This window comes from Halichoerus grypus, chromosome 15, assembly GCF_964656455.1.
Source record: "Halichoerus grypus chromosome 15, mHalGry1.hap1.1, whole genome shotgun sequence".
NCBI classification, from domain to species: Eukaryota; Metazoa; Chordata; class Mammalia; order Carnivora; family Phocidae; genus Halichoerus; species Halichoerus grypus.
In genome coordinates this window covers 32,817,765-32,839,748 of record NC_135726.1, presented here as the reverse complement: position 1 = coordinate 32,839,748, position 21,984 = coordinate 32,817,765, and the positions used below count along the sequence as shown (strand labels likewise).

The 21,984-nt window shown below is 53.5% G+C and overlaps 1 protein-coding gene across 3 annotated transcripts in view; it reads right to left on the bottom strand.

Moving 5' to 3' along the window:
- Positions 1–21,984, bottom strand: part of ZNF423 (zinc finger protein 423) — a 324,559-nt gene that overhangs the window by 204,885 nt on the left and 97,690 nt on the right. For all 3 annotated transcript variants that reach the window (XM_036106326.2, XM_036106327.2, XM_036106329.2), the window contains exon 3: positions 10,740–10,940. In XM_036106326.2, the coding sequence (XP_035962219.1) occupies positions 10,740–10,940 (201 nt within the window). The remainder of the gene's footprint in view (positions 1–10,739; positions 10,941–21,984) is intronic.

Below are 21,984 nucleotides of genomic sequence, written 5' to 3'. Positions count from 1 at the left end.
CCGGTCCCTGTGACCATCAGGGACAGCGGTAGCAGACAGGAGCAAGGAGGGCTGGGCTAATGAAACTGTAGTCTTGACGGGAAAGGGACTGCCAGAGCGCCGCATAACTGACCCTGGGTTTGCTCAGTGACGCTGAGATTTGGGAGCCATATACGTATCCATTAGGGGAAAACACTTATTACTGAAATACCTATAGAACAAAGAAAAACATCTTGTTATTGCAACTTTGGAATACTTTATCTGTCCCCCTCCTTCCCCCTGAAGCTGATGGTGGGTGATGTGACTTGGGGTCACCCTGGGTTTCTCATGAGCCGGCACAGCAGACTGATTTCATAGCTGCCCCTCCACACCATCTGGGCACCTGAGCCACTCAAGCCTCAAGGCCAGACCAACTCTCTCCAGCCGGGGTCCAAGGCCTGGACACGATGTCCTGGAGGCCCAACAGCCGGGGGATGCCACCAGGGCATGACTTGCTTCTCCCAGAACTCTGCCCCCAAAGGGCCAAGAGGCAGAGGATCAGGGAAGAAAGAGTGGGCCAGCTTCTGTGGGACCCCCCAAGGGAGGAGCACAACTTCCACAAAGTTTATAAGAATTCAAGTGTCCAAGTCACTCCTCCGCAAGAAGCAAACAAAAAGTCCAGTCCAAATGATGTGAGGTTTGTGGGTCCCACACCAGTCCCCTGTCCATCCTGGGAGCTGCACTGCCTCCCGGGTATTACCAGCCACCTCCTGGGGAAAGGGGGGCGCACTCACTAAGCTACCACCTCCCTGTGTGACCTTGGACTAGTCCTACCTCACTGAAGAGCCTGGCCCAGTCCAGGCTTTCAGACTGCCTGGGGGGCTCCGGGGCAGGCTGAGGGGGCGGGAGGAGAGATGTAGGCAGAGCTCAGAATCCACAACACCCTTTAACAGAGCACTCTACGTCTGCCTCCCTAAAATCCTGAGATGAGATGGCTAGATTCCATCAAGAGCAAAGTGAATGGACTTGACCATCGATACTCGGCAATCTGGCATTTGATTCAACGACTGTATTCCTTCGTATTTGCCTGCACATCACGCCTTCCTCCTACAGAAGACATCCTGGGAGCCCCCTCCCCAATTTTCAGTCCCCATGGTCTGTATGGAGGTGCCCTTGACTGCCACCACCCTGAGCTACTACGCATGTCTGTCTCCCCCAGCCTCAGGGACGCTTTCGGGGATGAGCCTTGGTCATGGCTACTCCAATAGGAGTCAACCCCAGGACTCCTGTCCTGGCGACTAGAAAGAGGCTGTTCTTTCTCTGAGGCAGGAGGGTGGAGTCCTGAACACCTGGGGATGGGGTTTGTAGACACAGCCTTGGAGCATGTCCTTGGAGGGTCATGCTTGAAGCCAGACTTACTTCTCAGTTCCCTGAGCCCATGAATCTGCATTTTTTTGCCGGTCAGCTGGAGTTGAGTATGCACATAGCACGTTAATTGAGGACCTACTATGTGCCAGGCAGCCCAAAGGATCATGGCGACTTCACTTTCCGGCTAGATTATACATTCCTTGTTAATAGAAACTTTCTCTCTCTCTCTCTCTCTCTCTCTCTCTGTTTCGCTCTCTCACAAACACACACACACACACACACACACACACACACACACACACACACACACAGCCCCAGGCTCACAGTAGGTATGGTATCACAACTTGCTGGCACGACATGTACCTTCTGGAAACTTCCAAGCTGAAATGGATGACAGCAGGTTGGACTCAGAAATATACACGCAACCAGCCTGAAGGCCAGCTTGGGGTTTGTCTTTTCCTCCCAGGACCTTGAGGTCCCGCTGGGTGTACATCCTGGCCCGAACAACAGGAAGCCAGCGGAAGGTTTGGCTGCTGCCAGGAAAGGAGAGGAAACCAGGATCCAGACTGGGCCGGTCCCGGGCCAGTCCTCATCACTCTTGCAAGGCCTCTGCAGGGTCCCCTCACTGAGGCTCATCCCAGGGGGTTTGCAGCAGACGCCTTCCCCGTGTCGGGCACCTCACCTGAATTCCACTCTGGCCCACCCCGGACACAAAGGAACCCGCCCTTGGGCGCAATGATTCCGAAACCCATCGGGGTAATCAGGCTAGCTGCGTGGGACAGAAGGAAAAGATCCTCTCCACTTTGGAGAGCCCTCAGAAACCTCAGAACACACGCATGGACACACCGTTTCCCGTGGAAACCAAGAGACATGTGGATTCTTCCCACCTTGACCCCTGACCTCTACACTGTTAGATGTGGTGTCCAATTTTTGGAGAGACCTACGGGCCCTCCAACGTGATAGCAGCGTTCGCTCCACATAATCAAGTCAAGGGGGATACACTCTGTAAACCTGTGGGCCCCACAGGAGGTGAGTAATCGCACCAGCATCTGAAAAGCAACTCCCCTCCACATGACCACCAGGAGCCAGGGCACAGCCCGAGCCCAGAGAGAACCACGGTCCCAAGCAGCCTGCTGACTTCCCAGGCGCCTTCTGGTGGGGAACTCGGAGGGCAGGGAGCAGGCAATTTAGGGAAGGTTCTGATCTCACCACGGGCGGGGCAGACCCAGACTGGCCGGTGGCTCACCCTGCCCATCCGCTTTCCTCCAAAATGGCAGCACGCTCACAGGACAGCGCTCACAGTCAGCATCCTCTCGGATACCCCCTCAGACGACATCTCTGTACGTGGAAGCATCTCTGATTTATTTATTTATTTAGAGAAAGAGAAAGCGAGGGCACACACAAGCAGGCGTGGAGGGAGGGACAGAGGGAGAGAATCTCCAGCAGACTTCCCGCTCAGCGTGGAGCCTGGCGCGGGGCTCGATCCCATGACCCTGAGATCACGACCTGAGCCGAAACCGAGAGTCGGACACTTAACCGACTGCACCACCCAGGTGCCCCTGGAAGCATCTTTTAAAGACCCTGGCCACCCAGGGCACGTCACCTTACAAGTCACGGAATGCTTTTGTGAAGTGAATACCTTCTCCACTGGGTTACCTTTTATTTAAATAAACAGTTCCTACATCCCCAGCACCCAGAAGGGTCCCTACACATAGCACATGCTCAATACTTGCTCAATGAGTAAAGCATCTCTTCCTTCTGTAACTCCCCGTTCTGATGATTCATTCGTTGAAGACCTACTATGTCCAGGCATGGCTCACGGATTCTTTCTTTTTACAAGCTCATACCTGCCTAATTGCTGACAGCTTTTCCCTCATGGAGGTTGTGGCTCCCTGGCGACAAGAGCAACAGACTTTTCTTGAGCACCTACTACGTGTTCTAGCTATAGGCCAACACTACCCTGGGGACAGAGAGGAGAACAAGCCCTGGCATCAAGGCATATGTCCTCACCAGCACAGTGGGTTTGTAAATATTTGCCAATCTGGTAGGTTAAAAATAGTAGGTAGTTTCTTGTGGTCTAAATTTACAGTTCTCAGGGTGCCTGGGGGACTCAGTCGGCTAAACGTCCAACTCTTGATTTTGGCTCAGGTCATGGTCTCAGGGTAGTGAGATGGAGCCCCTCGTCATCGGGTTCTGTGTGGAGTCTGCTTGAGATTCTCTCTCTCTCTCTCTCTCCCTCTGCCTCTGCCCCTCCCCCCGCCCCCACTCCCCCACTCCCGCTCGCTCTCTCTCTCTCTCTTTCTCTCTCAAATGAATAAATAAATCTTTAAAACAAAGTTGACAGTTCTCTTCTAAAGAAGGTTCCTTCCTCAATGTGTAAGATCTCATTAGTGTATCTCTTTCTGGTTCCACTTCTGTCCTTTGCGCACGGGAGATATTCAAAATATCTGAAGACCAGTGGGGCACCAACCGTTCTGAGCAGGGGCTGACCTCAGGCAGCCCAGACTTCGCCCTGCTTTCCTGTTGATTTATTGGTTCTTTTCTTAGTGTTGGTAGGAGTTTCTTACACATCAAGGAAAAATATCTTTTGCCCGTGATATGTGTCTTTGGTTTGGTTTATTGTGGTTTTGGCTATGCAGAAATGTTTTATTTTTAGGTGGTCGAATATTTGTCTTTTGTTTTATGGCTTTTGGGTTTACGGTTATATTTAGAAAAGGCTTCCCCACTCTGATCTCATCATATTCTTTAAAAACCCACTTATGTTTTCCTTTAGTATTTTCAAGTGTTCTTTTTCTGTTTAGATTTCTGATCCATTTGGGATTTGTTTTGGCTTTCGGAGGAGAGGGATCCCATTTCCATTCTCCAGAATGGCTACAAGTCACCCCAATCCCGGTTACTGAGTGATCCATCTGTCCTCCACGGAGATGCAGTGACACCTCTCTCATACACTACATTTCCAGTTCTGTTCACATCCCTTTCTGCTCTCTTTTCCGGGCCCTCATCCATCCCACACCACTTAGATTCCTGGGCTTCAGAATGTGTTTTAAAATCTGGTCTGGTTACCAGCCCTCCCCATCGCTCCTCTTGTTCAGAATTCTCCTTCCTCTCCCTGCATGCCTATTTTCCTGATGAACTTTAGAATCAGCTCGTCCATTTCTAAACAAATCCCATTGTTACTTTCAGGGGCTAAGTAAAGTTAACAGGTTCATCCAGGGGAAATTGACCTATTTACGGTATTGAATCTTTCCACCCAAGAAGAGTCTGCCTCCTCATTTAGTGAAGTCTCTTCTGTGTCCCTCCATAGTTGATGTTGCTGGTTTGTTTGTCCTCTCCAAACATTTGAAAGGGGCTTCCTGGGTCTGTTGCCTGGTCTTTAGACATTCTCTGACTACCGTGAGCAGGATCCTTCTTTGCTCCGCGTTTTCTAGCCGGATGCTGTTTGCATGCAGGAAAGCTCTTGATGCAAGGGTATTAATTGTGCTCCAGCCCCCAGGCCTTTTGCACTGCGGGACGCCGGCTGACACCAAGGCGCAGTGCATGCTCCCCATGGGCAGAAGGAAGCGGCGCCCAACACCTGTGCACTTGGCACTGCGCTGCCCAGCGGCTGCCCGTGCCGACTCCGCTCTGTCCAAATGGAACCAGTACGAGGGGCGCCCCAAGCAATAAGGCAGGGAGGGCCCCCACCCATGCTGTCGGAGCAAGAGAGGGCCTGAGCCTGCACACAAAGGCAAGATCCCGCCAGCCGGCGGGCAGGAAGGAGGCTGGCAAAGGTGCCAACCTTCCCGCAAGCCCCAGCCCTGTAATTAGGGCCCACAGGTCACTCTGGCCACAGCTGAACAAACCAGGGTGTAATTAACTTTCCACCCGGCTTTTTACACAGCAGCATTTCACCTTGGCCAGAAAAGGCGGGTCTGCCTTTCCGAAGGGGCTGGGGAAACACTCCTCGGTCCCAGTCCTCAGGAAGTGGGGGGCAGCCAAAGAGGGAGCAGCAAAATTAACCCACAGGGAGCTCATTTTTTTGCTGTTGCTATTTGAACAAATCCCTCTCCGTCTCCATCTTTTTCTTTTTTTTAAGTTGAGCATTCAAAAAAGCCATGTCTGTCTGGAATTTAGCTGGAAATCATTCACTGTCCCCAGTCTATGTTCTCTGTGTGAGCTGTTCAGACCTCGAATCTTAGCTCAAGCTCTCTAACCTTCAGCAAGATCCCCTCACTCTCTGAGCCTCAGCTGCCCGATGTGTGAAATGGGGATGGATGGTGAAAAATGGGATCTCCCTGCTGGGACCATTAGGAGGACCAGGTGGGATCATTCCTTCATCCAACAAGCACATATTAAGCACCACTGTGTGCCAGGCACTGGGCTAGGGCCCAACAGGAAACAAAACGTACACGGCTCTTGTCCTCGTGAAGCTCAACAGTAGTGGGAGAGACCGGCGATAAACACATTAAAAACTATCACAGAGGGGCGCCTGGGTGGCTGTCAGTTAAGCGTGTGCCTTAAGCTCAGGTCATGATCCCAGAGTCCTGGGATCGAGCCCCACATCGGGTTCCCTGCTCAGTGCAGAGTCTGCTTCTCCTTCTCCCTCTGCCTCTGCCCCTCCCCACCACTCATTCATTCTCTCTCTCTCTCAAATAAATAAACTCTTAAAAAAAAAAAAAAAACTATTGCAGAATAACCACAGAATCTGACCCGTGTTGTGCACTGTGTCGGGGGTGGGACTGTGGGGACAGCAATCAGGGAGGCTGTGGCCCACATGTGGAGCCCTGGGGGGTGGGGGGGGGGTGGCAGGGACCCCGTGTGCTTCAAGGATGCCTCTCTGTGCCCAGTGAGGAGCCTGGTCTGCGTCGGAGATCACGGAATGGTGCCTGGAGGAAGAAACCAATGCTTGGCTTCAACCTGGTCCTGAAGACAATTTCTACTCTATGGAGCAAGTACCTGGACGGGCCCAGAGTCAGAAATCTCAGTCTTTCTAAAGAGACTCCATCTGCCTACCTCTCCCTACCTACGATGAAAACCCAAATCACACCAGTGGTGCGCCTTTAGTGAAGAGGCTAGAGATCTCCAAAAGCTGTCGGGTGCTCCGGCCCTGGGGACCTGCCCTATTCCATGACTGGCACAGTGCACATCCCTGCCGACAGCCCAGGCCTGACATGAGGAGGAACGTCCCTACGAGAGTAGGATCTAAAGCATTATAACAGCACAGATCCAGCACCCAAACGTCTTCGGGCACTTAGCCTCATTAATTTGGGCCAAAGTAGCAGTCAGTCTAAATCAGAGAGTCTCCTGAAAAGGTAGTCTTCATACCAGAAAGCCGTAAAACATTCCACCTGAATCCAGACTGAAGGTCCACAGCTGACCTGCTTCAGTGAGCACATAAAAAATTGGAATCAGCCCCTGGGTAAATCAAACCTCTCGTACCTGCTTCCATGGTGCCCCAGGAAGTTCCCAGAGATACTTTCTAAAGCAACTGAAGTCCTCTGGGCTTCTAGAAGATGATGAAAAACACCCCCTGCCACCGCTTATAGGGTCCACACGTGCTTGGCCAACACTTCACAAACTGGGTCAACGTAAACTTCAGCTCACTCCCTGTTCTGACATCGTTCCAGTTAGCGGGGCCCGAAGTAAGGGGGACTTTCCATCATCAGTTCAGAGAGCCACCAAATGCTCTGGCCATTTCCTCATCTGGGGCCCACAAATGATGCTCCATGAGGCACAGACAAGCCCATCATAGGCATCAAGTCAGCCTTTGTCCACTCTGTTGTAGAAATCCGCATCCCCTGGCGGACCGGTCTAAATTTAATATTTTTGTAGTATATGGACACAGGACCTGCAACCCAAGCTTCATCTGCTTGAGTGCTGCTGATAATGGAGAAGATCATGTTGCAGCATGGGAATCCATTCAGAAAACGTTCAGTAACAAATGCAGAATGCAAAATGGCATATGCCCCCGACGCCAAGCCCGTAAACATGTCACCCTGTGGGCCGGGTCTGGAGGAGAACAAGGAGGAATCAGCTCCTGGGGATTTGAGTATCCACAGAGCGGACAGCTCTTGGCTTATCTCATGTCGGGTCCTAAGGATGCAACATTTGATGCCTTGTGGGTTTAAGGCTGGTTTCTCCTCAGACACGAATGAGAGACAGTGATAATGAGAAAGACGGAGAGAGAAAGAGGGCTGGGTTCTGAAGTCCACGCTTCAACAGCCTCTTCTGGCCCCAGCCGAACCCCTCCCACGAAGGGACAATGGAGAGGGGGCCTTCTCAAGCTCCAGAATCTCTGCAGGTGAGGGTTCCTCAGGGCAGAGTTCAGGGGCCTGTCCTCCCTCTGCATGTCCCCAATGCCATCCTGGCAGGGAGTCCCCCCGCTTCCGTGGGGAGCTTCCCACCACCTCGGAAAATCTCCAAACCTCAGCGACTCTCCCAGATTCTGATGGAATGAGGCACTGCCCCACCCCCACCCCAACGGCCACAGAAAGACACAGAAAGAGCCAAGAGGTCACCCTCTTAAAGCAGTTTTCTGAAAGAACCACATTCAAGATGGCGCCCCACAAACACACCCCACCTCCCCGGGACACACCTGCTTGGTGAGGGGTGTGCAGTCTCCACATTCCAGCAGTGACTGCCCCCAGCAGGGGATGAGTGGGGACGAGTGTTGTTCACACCCAAGGCCTAATTCCGATGCCAGGAGGAGTGGACAGCGGGATTGACAGGTGGTGCTGCCCTTGGGCCCCAAATTCTCAAAAGCAGAGAGGGCCCCCTGCCTTCCCTCCAAAAAAGACTTGTTTCTTCCCTCAGAAACATCTGCTGAGCACCCAGAGCCCGCCCAGCCTCAGCAGAGCGTGGCCCTCTCTGAAATGGTCTTTGTCGGGCTGTTGAGGGTCCACCTTTCCCTCCGGGGTGACAGAGTGGCCACACTGCCCACCTGCTTCGTCCCTAGTCCAGCGGCTGGATGGCCAATGGTGAGCATCCAGCAGCCCCCTGAGCCTGGCCTGGGAGGACCTGCTATTGCATTTTGGTGCCAGTTCCAAGTTTTTAAAGCAGAAGCCAATTTTCACACATCTTGTGCTAAAGCCCAATATATAAAAGACTTTTTAATGTGGACAGCTCTGACTGGAGTGGGTATCAGAGCCCCCTCAGTCAGACAGGCCCCAATGCTCACCCCAATAGTTCCAGAAACATCTCTGGGGACACAGTAGGAAACCACTGCAGATCAGAGTGTGCAGGCGGCCGAGGTAGGGACCTGCTTTGAATAATATGCACACAATTCCCAGTGGTTTATCCTGTCATTGGGTAATCCTCAGAACCTAAGACCTGGGGGAACATCGCTCCTGACATTTTACTTCCATGTCAGGGAGACTCTCCAGACTGGGTCACACCTTTACTGGGCGGTAATGAATTTCTCAGGGATGCTATTAGGCAAGGTCGTTTCCCATACTCCTTTAAGGAATTTCTGACTCCCTTCCGATGCTCCAGGGCTTGGGGATTCCTGGCTCCCACGTCCCCATGGAGGTCGTTAGTGGGGTCCTGCTAGGAAGCAGGCAGGAGTGTCGGTGGCTGAAGGCCCTGCAGACAGAGTTACCATGATGTCAGCCAGGTTGCAGCTCTGGAGAGAAGAGAAAGCCACTGGGAAAAGAGGCCTGCCCAGGACCGAAGGCACAATTTAGCTACTATTTCCAGCAAAACACCCCGATATTCGGCCTCAAAGCCTCACACTGGTCCTTCGCCACCTGGAAACACCACCATTCTCGAAAGTGTGGAGAGAGACAAGAGAATCTCCTTGGTTCTGAAGAACTGAGTGGTGCTGGGCATGGGGCCTCACTCCAAGAGCCACAGAGACCCAACGCAGCATCACTTCGCAGGAGTCCTGAGGGGGCCTGGGCTGATGCTAGGCGAGCCCCACGGGTTCTTTTACACTCCGAAAATAAAGAGAATCACTTTTAATTAGAAGATCAATTCATTGATTGTTTTCCAAGTCAGAGACAATATTTCATTCCCGTATCGTTAAGATTCTACCTCAGTTCTGGGCCAAATCAAGGAATAAACAGGCCATCTACTATTTTCTCGAGCAGAATGAGACTATACAGCCCAGGTCCTGGAGAGGTCCTGGCTCGGCCACCAAATCCCTAGGTGCCCTTGGTCAATCACCACCCCCTCTCATGCCTCAATATTTCCCCTCGGGAAATGAGGGGCCTGAAAAGCCAACCCCATATGTCCCTCCAATTCTGATCCTAAGCTTGGCCATCACCTCTGCCTGTGGTTGAAATTGCACAAATTCCAAATGACTGGGATTTGGTTTCCTGAGCCCCCCAAAAGTCCAAAACTGTGAGAATCCTCTCAGGTCCACTGTTTTTGGTTACGTGTTTCCTCCAGAGGTTGAGAACAGGGGACTTGGTCTAACCAGGGCTGTGCAGGTACAGCCGTCACTAGAGGGAAAATCATAGTTCCCCAAACACTTGGCTTGCAAACTTCTAAGAAGGCATGACAAGTAGAAGTTAGAGTTTTGAATCCCAACCTGCTTCCTACCAGCAAAGGTCCCCCCCAAAACAGGAGACAGGTCCCCTTTGGAATACCGATCTAAGATTTTAGTTCCTCTCCCCGCAAACCGGCATCTGCAGCCTTGCATCAACAGCCACCGTGGAGAGAGATGTCAGACCACAGATGCTCTGGACTCCCCGCTCGGGGCCTGAAACTGTGTCGGCCCCTTGCCCCTGTAAGCATGGCTGCCACACTCCCAGGCAATACACAGGCCCCCATTCTCCCACTCCATCCACCCCATAGGACCCAGACACACAGACATACATGATTCATGACATCTTAAATCGCTCCTGTAAAACCGTGGCCTTGGCCCCCTTCTCTGAGGCTGCCAGGACACAGGAAACAGGGCCATAGTCAGGTTTGGCAGAACAGCTCCCAGCCAGCCCTCTCCTGCTCAGAGAAGCAGGAGGCTGAGCACAGAGGTGGAACCAGGTCCCTTTCTGCATGGGCTCTTGTTGGCCTTTGAAATTCCCCCCATCCCATCGAAGCCCAGCCTCCGAGCTCACTCCTTCACGCGGCTTTCCACACTTAAGCTACTTAACTTTGCACTAACGACCTCTTAATTGCTGGGTTTCCAAAAGGCCTTGCAGAGATCCAGGGTGCAGACCCTCCCGGCTTGGGCCCACATTCTAGAGATGGCAGTTTTGGGGGAGGCAGCAACGGGGTGCTTCCCCCAAATCCCTGCCTGCCAGAAAGCTGTTGCTTTTATTTTTAATTTTATTTAAAAGGCGGATACAGGGGACCCAAGACACCACAATAAAATGACATTAACTGTAAAATTACATTATTAATTCTTTAATCTCACTTGAGGCTTCAAGCTGTTGCTATGTCCAATTATCCGTATAACCACCTGTCAGAATCCCGGCGCTATTTAGCATTACCTCCAGGACAGCGGTGGGCCCGGTGGTCCGTCAGGTCTGCCAGACACTCGAAGTCCTGCTGACAGTGATCGCAGGTGTAAATTGACTCATCCTCCATGTCTTCATCGTCCTCATTTCTCTCCTCTTGACTTGTCACGCTGTTCCTGTCTTCCAGCGCACGGCTGGTTTTCCGATCACACTCCGGCTCTCCTTCCAGGCCTCCTGCCAACAGGAAGAATACAATCCATGTCAGCTGACGGGGTCTTGGGAAAGGGTTTTAAAAGAATCGCCCAGCATTTATTAAGATACATTTAATTACTCTACCTCCCAGGGTCCATTATTCTTGACACCTCTCAGTATATTAATATATGGGGTTTTTTTTGTAGCGTGTGGTGCCATAATTCTCAACTAGGTTCTTTAATTCTTGGTGCAAATCTTCTAGGGGGATTTCCTGTCATCTTCCCCCTGCGCATGGATGCTGGGGGTCGTGACCCATCACGGAGGTGAAAATGCCTTTGCATTTTGTCTCCTGAAAACCCAATTCTCTTACACATTTCTCCAGAGCCTCCATCAGCTGCTCCTGATGCACCTAAACGTTTCATTCCCCCCCGCCCACAAAGCCTTGCAATTTAACAGCAAGGGAGATCTCTTAGCCAAGTTCACCGTCCACACGGCATGCCTCCCAATGTGGCGATGTTGGCTCAGTTCTTGGCAAAGACGTCCTGATCCTGGAATCAAGGAAGCACGTGTGTTTGTAAGACCACGGATAGTCAAATCACAAGGTAAACTGCATCTGAGCCCTCACTCATGCCCTGGGATCAACCTAGAAGGTGAGAACCAGTTTTGGAATCATTCAACCAATTTCTGTAAAATAAATTACCTCTTCTGTGCTTAGCACTATGCAGACAAGTGGCTAAACTGTACAGAAAAGTGAATTAAGGATCATGATAATGATGCCTTGCATTTCATGTAGTGTTCCACATGCTTTTTCAAAGCCCCAATTATATATGCATAGCCCCATTTCCCAGGCTTACACATTCTAGAGCTAAGAGGGAGCTCACACCATCATGCGGTCCTGCCCCTGCCCACAGAGAGGGGCAGCCTTGTTATTCCCACTTCATAGGTGAGGCACCCGACACCCAGGTAAGGGGACACGATATCCTCAGCACCCGACAGACGTTTAACTCGACATCCTGACTCCTGTCTACTGCACTTCCCCGCACGGCTGGGGGAAATGGAGCACAGCCTCAATCTGAGAAATTAATAGGACACATCAAGAACTTGTAAATCAAAGTGCAAAAAAAGCATGGTAAATATAACACAGAGAATATATCAGTAATCCCAATAAATGTCAGTGGATTAAACTTCCTCATTAAAGTACAGAGACTCAAACTGGAAAATCCAAGAGCGTGTTACGTCTTCCACGGTCTGTCCTGGGAAACAATCTACCCATCCAGAAATTAGCACTGATGTGAACTAAGGAGAGAAATCTCTATTACGTGGAAGGACGCTGATGCAAACATACACACACAGGTGTGTGCGCCAACACGTGTGCACAGATGCGTGTCACATATAACCCTGCAGTTACAGCAAAAGCCTTCAGCACACAACCTTTAAACCCCCGAGGACCAGTCACCAAAGCAAGAAAGAGAAACGAGGCAAAGAATGCATTCGATTCGAGGTGGAAGCCACAGTGCTATAAATATTTCAATTTAGAAACTGATAATGTTATACGGGCTCTATTTCTCCCACCTGCACAAAACACGCACTTCCAAGCACCCGACATCAAGAACCTGCGAACACAAATCAGCTCATCGGAGAGCCAGCTGCCGCCTTCCGTGGTGGGGAACGTGGCATGACACGCCGCTTGCTTGCAACTGCTCGGAGGCAGTAAAAATCAATGCTTCCATTTGTGGCCCATCAAAACATCTCTCTTCTTACCAATTAAGGGATGTACAATTTTTAGGTTCTTTTATTATCAGAACACGCCAACTCCCGGCAATACAGAAATCCCATTAAAAGCCAGGCAGCATATTTATCTCAGGAAATCTGATCGGCTGCTGCTGTGGCGACAAGAAATAGAAAGCAAAGAAATGAGAAATATCATTTGGAGCCTTCAATATTATAAGTCATCACACAGCCACGGTTACGCAGTCAAGCGCCCGTCTCTGAAATTCCTAGTTTACAGTCTCTTTCCTTAATAAAAAAAAAAGAAAATGTTCTGGGTGTGAGGGAGGGAAAGAACCATCGTTCCAGCTTTATCTACTAGACGAACTCTCCAGATAATAAGTTACATTCAGCACCACACTTGTGCTACTTTACTTAACACACAATTTAATAGACATATTTAAATTATCCCCTTGTTACTTTTTTTTTTTTTTGCCATATTTACTTGGCAGCACTTTCCATAATAGCTCATCTAATCCACAACTGGAACCACAAACATTACAATGCATTTGATCTCTTTAAATCTGGTACATCCTGTTGACTCAGGAGTAGATAAATCAGGATGTCAACTCTTGGGTTTTTATAAGGCAAAAACCCATAAAGTCATCCAAGAGTATAAATCTGTTTTAAGGAACTGTCACCTCCCCTGCCACTGTCTACTAATGGGAAGGCAAGGTGGCTGCGCACAAAGGGGCAGGGGAGGGGAGGCGGGCAAAGGTGGGGGACCCCCATCCTCTGAGGTCCCAGGGGGTCACACAGCCAGCCAGCCTGCCCTCGGGAAGCCAGAGAGAAAAAAGACAAGCGGCCCGAGAGAAAAGACCAGCGGCCTGAAGAAGTTGGAGATCAGGACCCCCCTGAAGACCCAGTATTCAGTATCCTGCATCAGCAAAATCAGGACCTCAAAACAGGAAGCCCTCCATCCGGCTCCAGCTTTACTCCCTGCAACGCGCTTTCATTGCCCGCAGGCTCTGAACCTCACACAAGGGGAAAAGAGTAAATGGTGCTCTTTTTCCATTTGCAGATGAGGAAACAGAGGCTCTAGGGGGTCATCCAAAGCTGACGTTAAGCAGCACGCCCTTCCCCCAGGCCTGGGGCCTCTTGGAGCCCTAAGCTCTCCAAGGCCCGGGAGGGGAAAGCCCTGAGGGTGATGTCTCCCCTGGAGCACCTTGGGGTCTCCTCATTCTCAGGCCCTCCTACAGCAGCTACTCAGGAAGCCTGGGGGATTGAGTGAATGGACCTTCCCCCCTTCCACTGATCCAGCTCTCGCTAGTCAGGGGTGGCCCTGCCCATCCCAGGTCCTGCCTTCATCCAGCCCTGCGAGTCCTTGCCTGAGGGAGCACAGAGAAGGCAAGAGCTCAGAGGCCGCCACCAGCCCTGAGTCCCCATCCCAAGTGCTGCTTCAAGTTTCTGACACTGTGATCTCTGGGCCTGAACAACGGGTGACCCACTGGTCTCTCCAACCATCCTGCCCGCCCGGAGGAAGCAAAGTCAGCAAGCTGAGGAGCTCATTCTTCTCCATGCAGGCCTCTGGAGCTCGGAAGGACTTCCCGAAAACAGGCCCTGGAGCCTTTCCCTCCCTCGGCTCTACCCCAATCCTCCCAGGGCTGCCTGGGAAGGCCGGAGCTGAGCGGTGGTGAATAGGGACCTCTCCCTAAGGTCACCGAGCCCATGGACAAAGCTCCCCACCTCCCCAGCCTCACGCTCCCCACTGGACAACTCACAGCCTCGTTGTTCTCTGACGTGCACACCTCTGCGCACGCCGACGTGCACTTGGGCACTCCTTTGGCCAGGAGCTCGCCAAGAGCAGCTCGCCTTTCTGGAGCACCTGCTGCCTGCCGGGAACCTTCTGTGAGGACACTGGTGCAAAGCAAGGCACAGTTGTGTCTGAAGCAAAACCACCCTGCTACACGGCCTCGCCACAGTGGAGACTCGATGAAAAACTGTTGAGGGATCTGTAAACCCTTCACAGTCACATGTAGGATCCTTGTCCCGGCCCCGAAGGTCCAGTAAGGGCTCTGCCGACCTCACTGACTTATCACTTGCCCCGCAGCCACACAGACCTTCTTCCAGTCCCTTCGATTGCAAGTTTGTCCCACCAAGGGCTTCACACTCTTGTTCGCCCGGGACTCTTCCCCCAGCTAACGGGGCTCCCTACAGGCCTGAGCGCCAATGTCACGTGGATGCCCAGCACTCCTACCCCATAGTGCCTTTCCCTTTGCCGCCAGTGCCTTTGGCATAGTGTTCACTCACGCTCTGGTAGGTTAACTTTCTTCCTCCCCGCCTCCCTGTGGCACCCTGCATTTTCCAAAGACAGCAGCAGCAACACCTCCCATCCCACACGCTCTTCGGTAGTGAGACCCACACTCGCCCATCAGGAAGAGGGATCCAATTCCCCTGCACAATTGCCCTCTGGCCCGGCTGGCCGCAGTGACTCCCTTGACATTAGAATATAACGGAAGCAATGTTCTGGGATTTCTGAGGCTAGGTTGGAAGGATTGCAGCTTCCACGGGGTCTCCTGGTCTCTTGGGACACTACCTAGTAGTACCCTGCTGCCATACCATGAGAAGCCCAAGCCACATGGAGACAGTGCAGTTGCTCCAGTGGACAGCACCAGCAGAGCCCCCAGCCGTACCAACCGCCAGCCGTGAGAGTGCGCCATCTTGGACATCCAACCCAGACGAGCCTTCAGATGACAGCAGATTCAACTCACTCGGCAACTACATGAAAAATGCCAAGTGGGACCCCAACCAAGTCCACTCAGCCCACAGAGCTATGTGAAATAATAATCACTGCTTTAGGCCATTGAGTTTTGGGGTGGTTTTTTATAGAGCAATAGACAGCGGGGATGCTCCCCTATGAGACCACAAGCTCCATGAGGGCAGGAGCTCTGCTTGTGCTCAGTACCGTCTCCCCAGCCCCTGGTACAGACAGAACACACGGCGGGGGGCTCAGTCAATGCTCAACTGAATGAAAAGATTGGTTTCAAAGAAACATGTCTCCGAATATCAGTACAAGCGATGATAAGTATTATTAGGTTGAACCACATGAAGTTGCCATCTTCGTGGGTCAAAGAAGTCGAATATTGGCCACCCCAAACGGTTCAGCCTAATGTAAGATAGGGCCACTCTGTCCCGCCAGCTTCTTTCTCAAAGCAGGAGGAAGAGGATACACCTGGACTGGTGGACCCCACGGCACCACCTACATACATCCCACAGTCCCTGAGCCCAAGATACGGGTTTGCGGAACTTTCTACGAGCAAAGAGAGGAGTAACACAACCCTCTTGATTCACCGCTTTTCATTCGAAAGCCATGCATTGCCCCACCCCAGGCCTAAGCAGCCTCATGGAACCACTGCCCATGAGCAAGGGCTTTCATTCAAGATGATAATCTGAGCAGGCCAGTGGGACCCTACAGAAAGGGTGCGCAGCAAGAGACACTGAGCGAGAAAAGTGGGCCCCCATCCTCTTGAGGGAAGAGGCAGTAGAAACCGAGTCAGGGATAGAAGGAGGCGGCTCGGCCTCCCCCCTCCCGACCCCCACACCCTGGGTGGTACTGATCACGGGAGGAGCAGTTTCCGGCACTGTCCTACACTCGCGTCCCGTGTCCTCATCACAGCCACCCTATGCAAAAGGTAGGGTCGGCGTCCCCACTCTGCAGATGGGGAGGCCAAGACTCAGGACCACACACAAGTCACACACACTGGGAAGGGCAGAGGTTGGCCTCCTGACGACAGATCTCGACTCCTAACCACTGCCTGGGAGGGCCAAAAAGGGGACATCTGTGAAAGGGCCGAGCAAGGGACAGTTGGCTGAGCCTGGTGCCAGGAGAAAGGGAAAGGAGATCAGCCCCAGAGGGGCGGGGGCAGGCTGCCCGCAGGCCACCCCAGGTCTGGGAACTGAACATTTCCTACCTTCTCAGCGAGGCTTCTGGAGCTCATGAGTCAGGGCTGGTGGGGACTCACCACTCCCAAGGGCCGGAGGAGGGAGGCTCAGTCTGCGAACCCCGGTGAGGGTCTCCTCCCTCTGGCCCCAGCCCCCAGCCAGTGCGACCTCAGTGAGAAGGCTGCCCCTTCTCTTCCTGGGAGGGACCATGGGGGTCCCTCCCCTTACCAGCGGGGAGCCCCGGGCACCCTGAGAACCAAGCAGGGACCACCGGGGGTCCCACCTCTGGGGCCCCAGGGCTGAGTACCTGCCCAGTGGAGGCCAGAAGCCGGGAGAAGGCCCATAAGCCCAGGATAGAGAAAACAAGGGCAGAGCTCGAGAGGCGTGAGATATACCAGAGCCAATAATCACACACGGTCATTCATTCTTTCCTTCCTTCATCCCGCAAACATGTGCGGAGTATCTGCTGAGTGCCAGGCCTAACACGCACACCTTTGCTACCACATACAGGGCAGGGTGCTCCCCGGCCTTATTCATTTCAGGTGCCTCAAAGCCCACACAAAGCCTGGCCCAGAAGGGCGCTCAACAAATATGGGCTTGGTGAATGAGCGAATATATGAATCCATGAATGCCGAAAGGGAGGTACAGGTGGGAAGGGCCGGCGGCCTGGGCCCGCGTCAGTCAGGGGCCCAGCTCCCAGTCTTCGCTGCAGTACCCCCACCACGCCCCATGGGTGACCCTGAGCAAGTCCCTTCTCTGCCTGACACTGACTTCGTATCGTCAGTAAAGAGCCTGCTGGTGAGAGACACGACAGGTGGAGGTGAGGCTCACCCGAACGGATGGCCGTGGATGCAAGGACTCCGTGCGAGGCCGGGAGCCCTGTGGGGTCTAGAGGAGCCCAGAGGAGGCTGGGGCGGGGCAGGCGGGAAGAGGCAAAGGTGCAGGGCAAGGGTTCAGGGCAGCGGGGAGCAGAGAGCAATGCAGAAGCCGGGAACGGTGCCCAGGGATGGTGGGGAGGCCCCCGGAGGACCAGAGAGCCCCCACCGCTGCCCCCCGCCACTTCTCATCTCCTCTCCCAAGCAGACTCCGACGGGTGGCGGCACCACCACCCCCCCACCCCAGCACAAATCAGAACCGCTGGACAGTGAATTCGAGGTGCGTCCAGGGCTCGGCCGGGGAGCCCCGCTGTACAGGAAGTGCGGGGCAGGGCCGTGCAGGGGTCCAGCGGGGCTGACGGGGCCAGCTGCTGCAGGAAAGGCTCTCATCGAGCGAGCACACACACCAGCGGCAGGCAGCCGGAGTCATGCTGCAGGGACTGTCGGGACGACGGACAAAGAACGGAAAAGAATCACAGACTGCAGAGCCAACCCGTCCAGGTTCAAATCCACATGCCACCACCTCACGGCTGGGGGACCTTGGACAAGTCCCTTACCCTCTCGGAGAACAATCTGAACAAGTTCAATCATTGTAATGAGGTAATATTATACAGAGCCTGATCCCTGGCCCGCAATAAAACTTGAGAAAAGCGTAGCCACGATCACGGTCTTACTGGTGCTATTATCACTCCAACCAGTACCTGCGGCATCATGACTTACACAGGAGCTGGGGACACAAGGGGAGGTCTAGCGGAGCCTCATCGGCTCCTAAGGATGGAAAATGTCAGGGCACAGGGCCACCTGAAGGCACAAAAATGTCCATACAGACAAGAAAATCCCCTGGAGCAGGAGAGGACAGTCCTGGGCTCAAGCCCAGGCTCCCCTCTTCCACGTCCTATGACCTTGAGCAAGTGCCAAGCCCACCTCCCCCCCGGAAACAGCGTGACCTCTGCCGGGGGTCTGTCCCAGCCAACCCCCGGGGCCAACAGTGTAGACATGTTCCCTTTACAATCCGCAAGCCCGTTTTCCTGCGCACTCCCCTGTATGTAGTTGGGCGGCTCCCCATAGAATTCCTAGTCTAGGAAGGTGTCTACCATTTCCAAAGCGTTTTTCCTAGAGCAACATTTTTCTTTAATAGAGAACGCATACTCCATCCTAACAGCCTGCCTATTTCCTAAAAAAAAAAAAGGGGGGGGGGGTTTCTAGCAGCGTGTTCCCCAGGGCCAGAGTGGGAGAAAGCACTTCCAGAACCTGGGCACTGGGTCGAACCCCGGGCTTAACCTGAGCTCGTTGTCCGGGCTCTGCCTATGGAGAAGCACTTTCTCATGCACTCCTGGGCTGGTGGGATGGAGGCCGGGAGGGGCTGGGCCAGGGCTGGGCCAGGAGCCTGCCAACCCCAATTAGACACTCTGCTTGTGCATCCATGGCTGGCCCCAAATTCCATGAGGCAGCCACTATTTATCTTCAGATTTAAAATATCTGCAGTGCGGGCGGCAGGGTAACATTTAACACTCAGCCTAAAGGGTCCCCTTGGCAGCAGAGCTGTAGGCAAATATTTTAACACATAATTTGCTGTCCAAGTTCTGCTTCTTAAATAAGGAAGCAACTTCCGGATGGCTGTCTGGGGGGGGGAGCCGGGGGGTGGGGGGAGCGGGGGGAGGTTTCTGTTGGTCCCCTGTCAGTGCTGACGGCTCCGTGAATGGAATTTCAAAGCCACGGTCAGTCAGACGCTGAATCTGACTTGGTTGCACCACACAAGCCTTGCTGGGATGCCCCACCTTGGCTGACGATGCAGGACCTGGTACTGGGCCTCCCTCTCCACAGGCCCATGGCTGACCACAGAAAGGACGAGAATCTTTCAGAGGGTATCTCTTTAGTTGCCAGGAATTCTAGAACCTGAGCCCAAAATGATTAGCAGTGTAGAGGATGGTAATCACTTCCCTCAGCCCAGACCTTTTAATTCATTTGCATCCCTTACCCAGTGATCCGTGGCCCCATGAGGGAGATGGTACCAATACACCCATTTTACAGAAGGCAAAACTGAGGTTCAAATGGGTGAACGAGGCCCTCTTCCCCCATCACTCAGCCCACGAATGGACCAAAGCTCACAACGCCAGTGCCCTCTACTGTTCTACAAATGAGTAGATCAGATAGGGGAGGCTGGGGCAGACAGACACCCACCCAAGGGGGTGGCCCCTGCTCAAATGCTCTATGTACACGGTCACCATATGGAAAAGTGATGCCCGGTGCAGATACATCAGCTGACTTTTGCTGTTGTTTTTTTAAAGAAAGAAATCCATATTTTTATGTGACATCCCTGGATTTTTAAATGTTGACTTCAAGTTTCAGGAAGCAAGACGTGGACAAAACAATAGGCCTTGGAGGGCTGGATGCAGCCTAGGGGAGCCCTTGCAATGAAGCATGCCCAGCAGGAGCCGCAGGTGCCCTAAGCCCAGGGTGCCCTGCTCCCTCCCCACCAGACAGGAAGCTTGTTAGCTGGGTGGGAATGGAAGCGTCCCTTCTTTGGAGACTTAGAATCTGCGTTCAAGTCCACAACCATGTGACCTGGGTGGCTTACACTTCCGGGCCTCACTCTCCTCACCTGAAAAATGAGGATGGTATCACCTCCTCCTGCTCAGGTCACCCCAGGTCTCTGCCACCTGGGGCCCTGGTGGGCAACAAGCTCCCAAGAGCTGGAACACATCAAGTCAGTCAACAAACATTTACTGAGCACCTACTGCGTGTCGGCCCTTATTCTCGGTGCTGTATGTGCATCAAAGACCAAAAGCACAGCTGTTGAAGCGGGTCAGCCTGACATTCCATCAACAGCACCTTGCCCTTTGGGGTCCATACCTGCAGGACGAATGCATGACGACCCTCCCAGTGGGTGTTCAAGTGCTGAGCCCAACCCCAAAGGCAGAGAGAGGTGGCGGCTGCCCCCCAGACCCAGCTCCCAGCTTCAATGGGCAAGGGAAGGAGCAGAAAGAAAAGGTGGTAGGTGAGGAGGGAACGAGAGAGGGACGAAGCAGGAAGGGGGAAAAAAGCAATCACAGGCACCCCCACCAAAAGGGGGGGGAATTATATTTTTCCAGCAAGTCGTTAACAGTGTCGCTCCTCCGAGCCTCACCATCTTAATAAAACTGATCTCGCCGCATGCAATAATGAAGAGCGGTTGGACAAAGCCACCCTGGAACCACGAAAATTGTGCGCCGTGACCTCCTGAGGCTGTGACCACTCTGCCCTCTCCTTGCTGTCATGTTTGGTCTCCGACGGCTGCTGGGAAGGAGGAGATGGAGGAGCGGGGCCGGAGGTAGGCAAGGGAGGGAGGGCGGCGGGGCAGCGTGGGGAGCTCGATAAATCCAGCTAATTTGTGGCCAGCGCCGTGGCCTGGCGCTCCTAATTGCTCCCGGTCCTGGAGCAAGACTCAAGGCAAGGACGCTGGGGCACAAATCACCCCCTGGCGGCCAGGACAGAAAGAGGAGCCCCTTGTGGGGAAGAGAAGGGGGCAGGGAAGGGCTGTGTACCCCAAAGACTGCACCAGTGGCCAGGCTGAGCGAGTGGCTCAGGGTCAAAGGCAAACACAGGCAGACGGAGCCCGGAGCCCGGAGCCCTGGGGCCACAGCGAGGTCACTGGCGGATCCCAGCACGTCGCAGCCTCCCTGGACCTCAGCCGCCCCCATCAAATGAAGGCATGGACCGTGGAGCAGCAATTTTTAAAACAGTGCACCTTAGTGACTCATCCCTGATGCGGGGGGCCGGCCCGAGGGCAGAACTCTGATGCATCAAAGGAAGCCCACTCTGTCGGCTTTAGACTCTGGGACCCCACGGCGCGGTGCTTTCTAGGAGTTCCACTGCAAAAGCAGAACATGTGCAAAAGCTCCCCCAGCCAACTCCCCCCACACCGTCCTCATCCCAGCTCAGTGAACCTTCACCCCTCCAGGGCCGGCCACCCTGAGCTCGGAACGCTCCCTGCTCTGGTCACAACAGCCATGGCCCTTTCTTTGCAGGACATCTGACCGTCTCCTGTGTCGATGAGCAGACCCCAGGCGGGCAGGGTCAACAAGAGTTGACCTTGTTGGCCCCCTCATCTTGTTCCCTCTCCCCCTACCCAGCACCCAGCATAGGACCGGGCACATAGCAGGTGCTCAATAAATATTTGTGGAGTGAACCCGTGAACAAAACCACCTGGAAGGGCTCTGTGGATCCAGCCACAGGTCTAGGCATCTCTGGGGAGGGTTGCAAACGGGCACAAGTCCAGGAACAGGCCCCTGGTCCTGCCCGCCGCCCCAAGATTCGGAGACGGCAAGGATTCCCTGCACAAATTCTGGGGCCCAGGCTCCCGGGCTGCTGTTGTAATCCCGAGGCTGCCGCCCGCCCCTCCCCGGTGACCCGCCAACCCCAGTCTCCCATCCGGGCCCGGGAGGCCCGGAGCCACAGTGGAAATGCTGTGTAAAGCCTTTAAAAATTAACAAGTTTCTGGGCATGGAGACAGCCTGGTGTGCAGCGGCATCCCAGGGAATACTGAAGTAGCGCCTGGAGAACGGGGAGCGTGTCTGATGGAG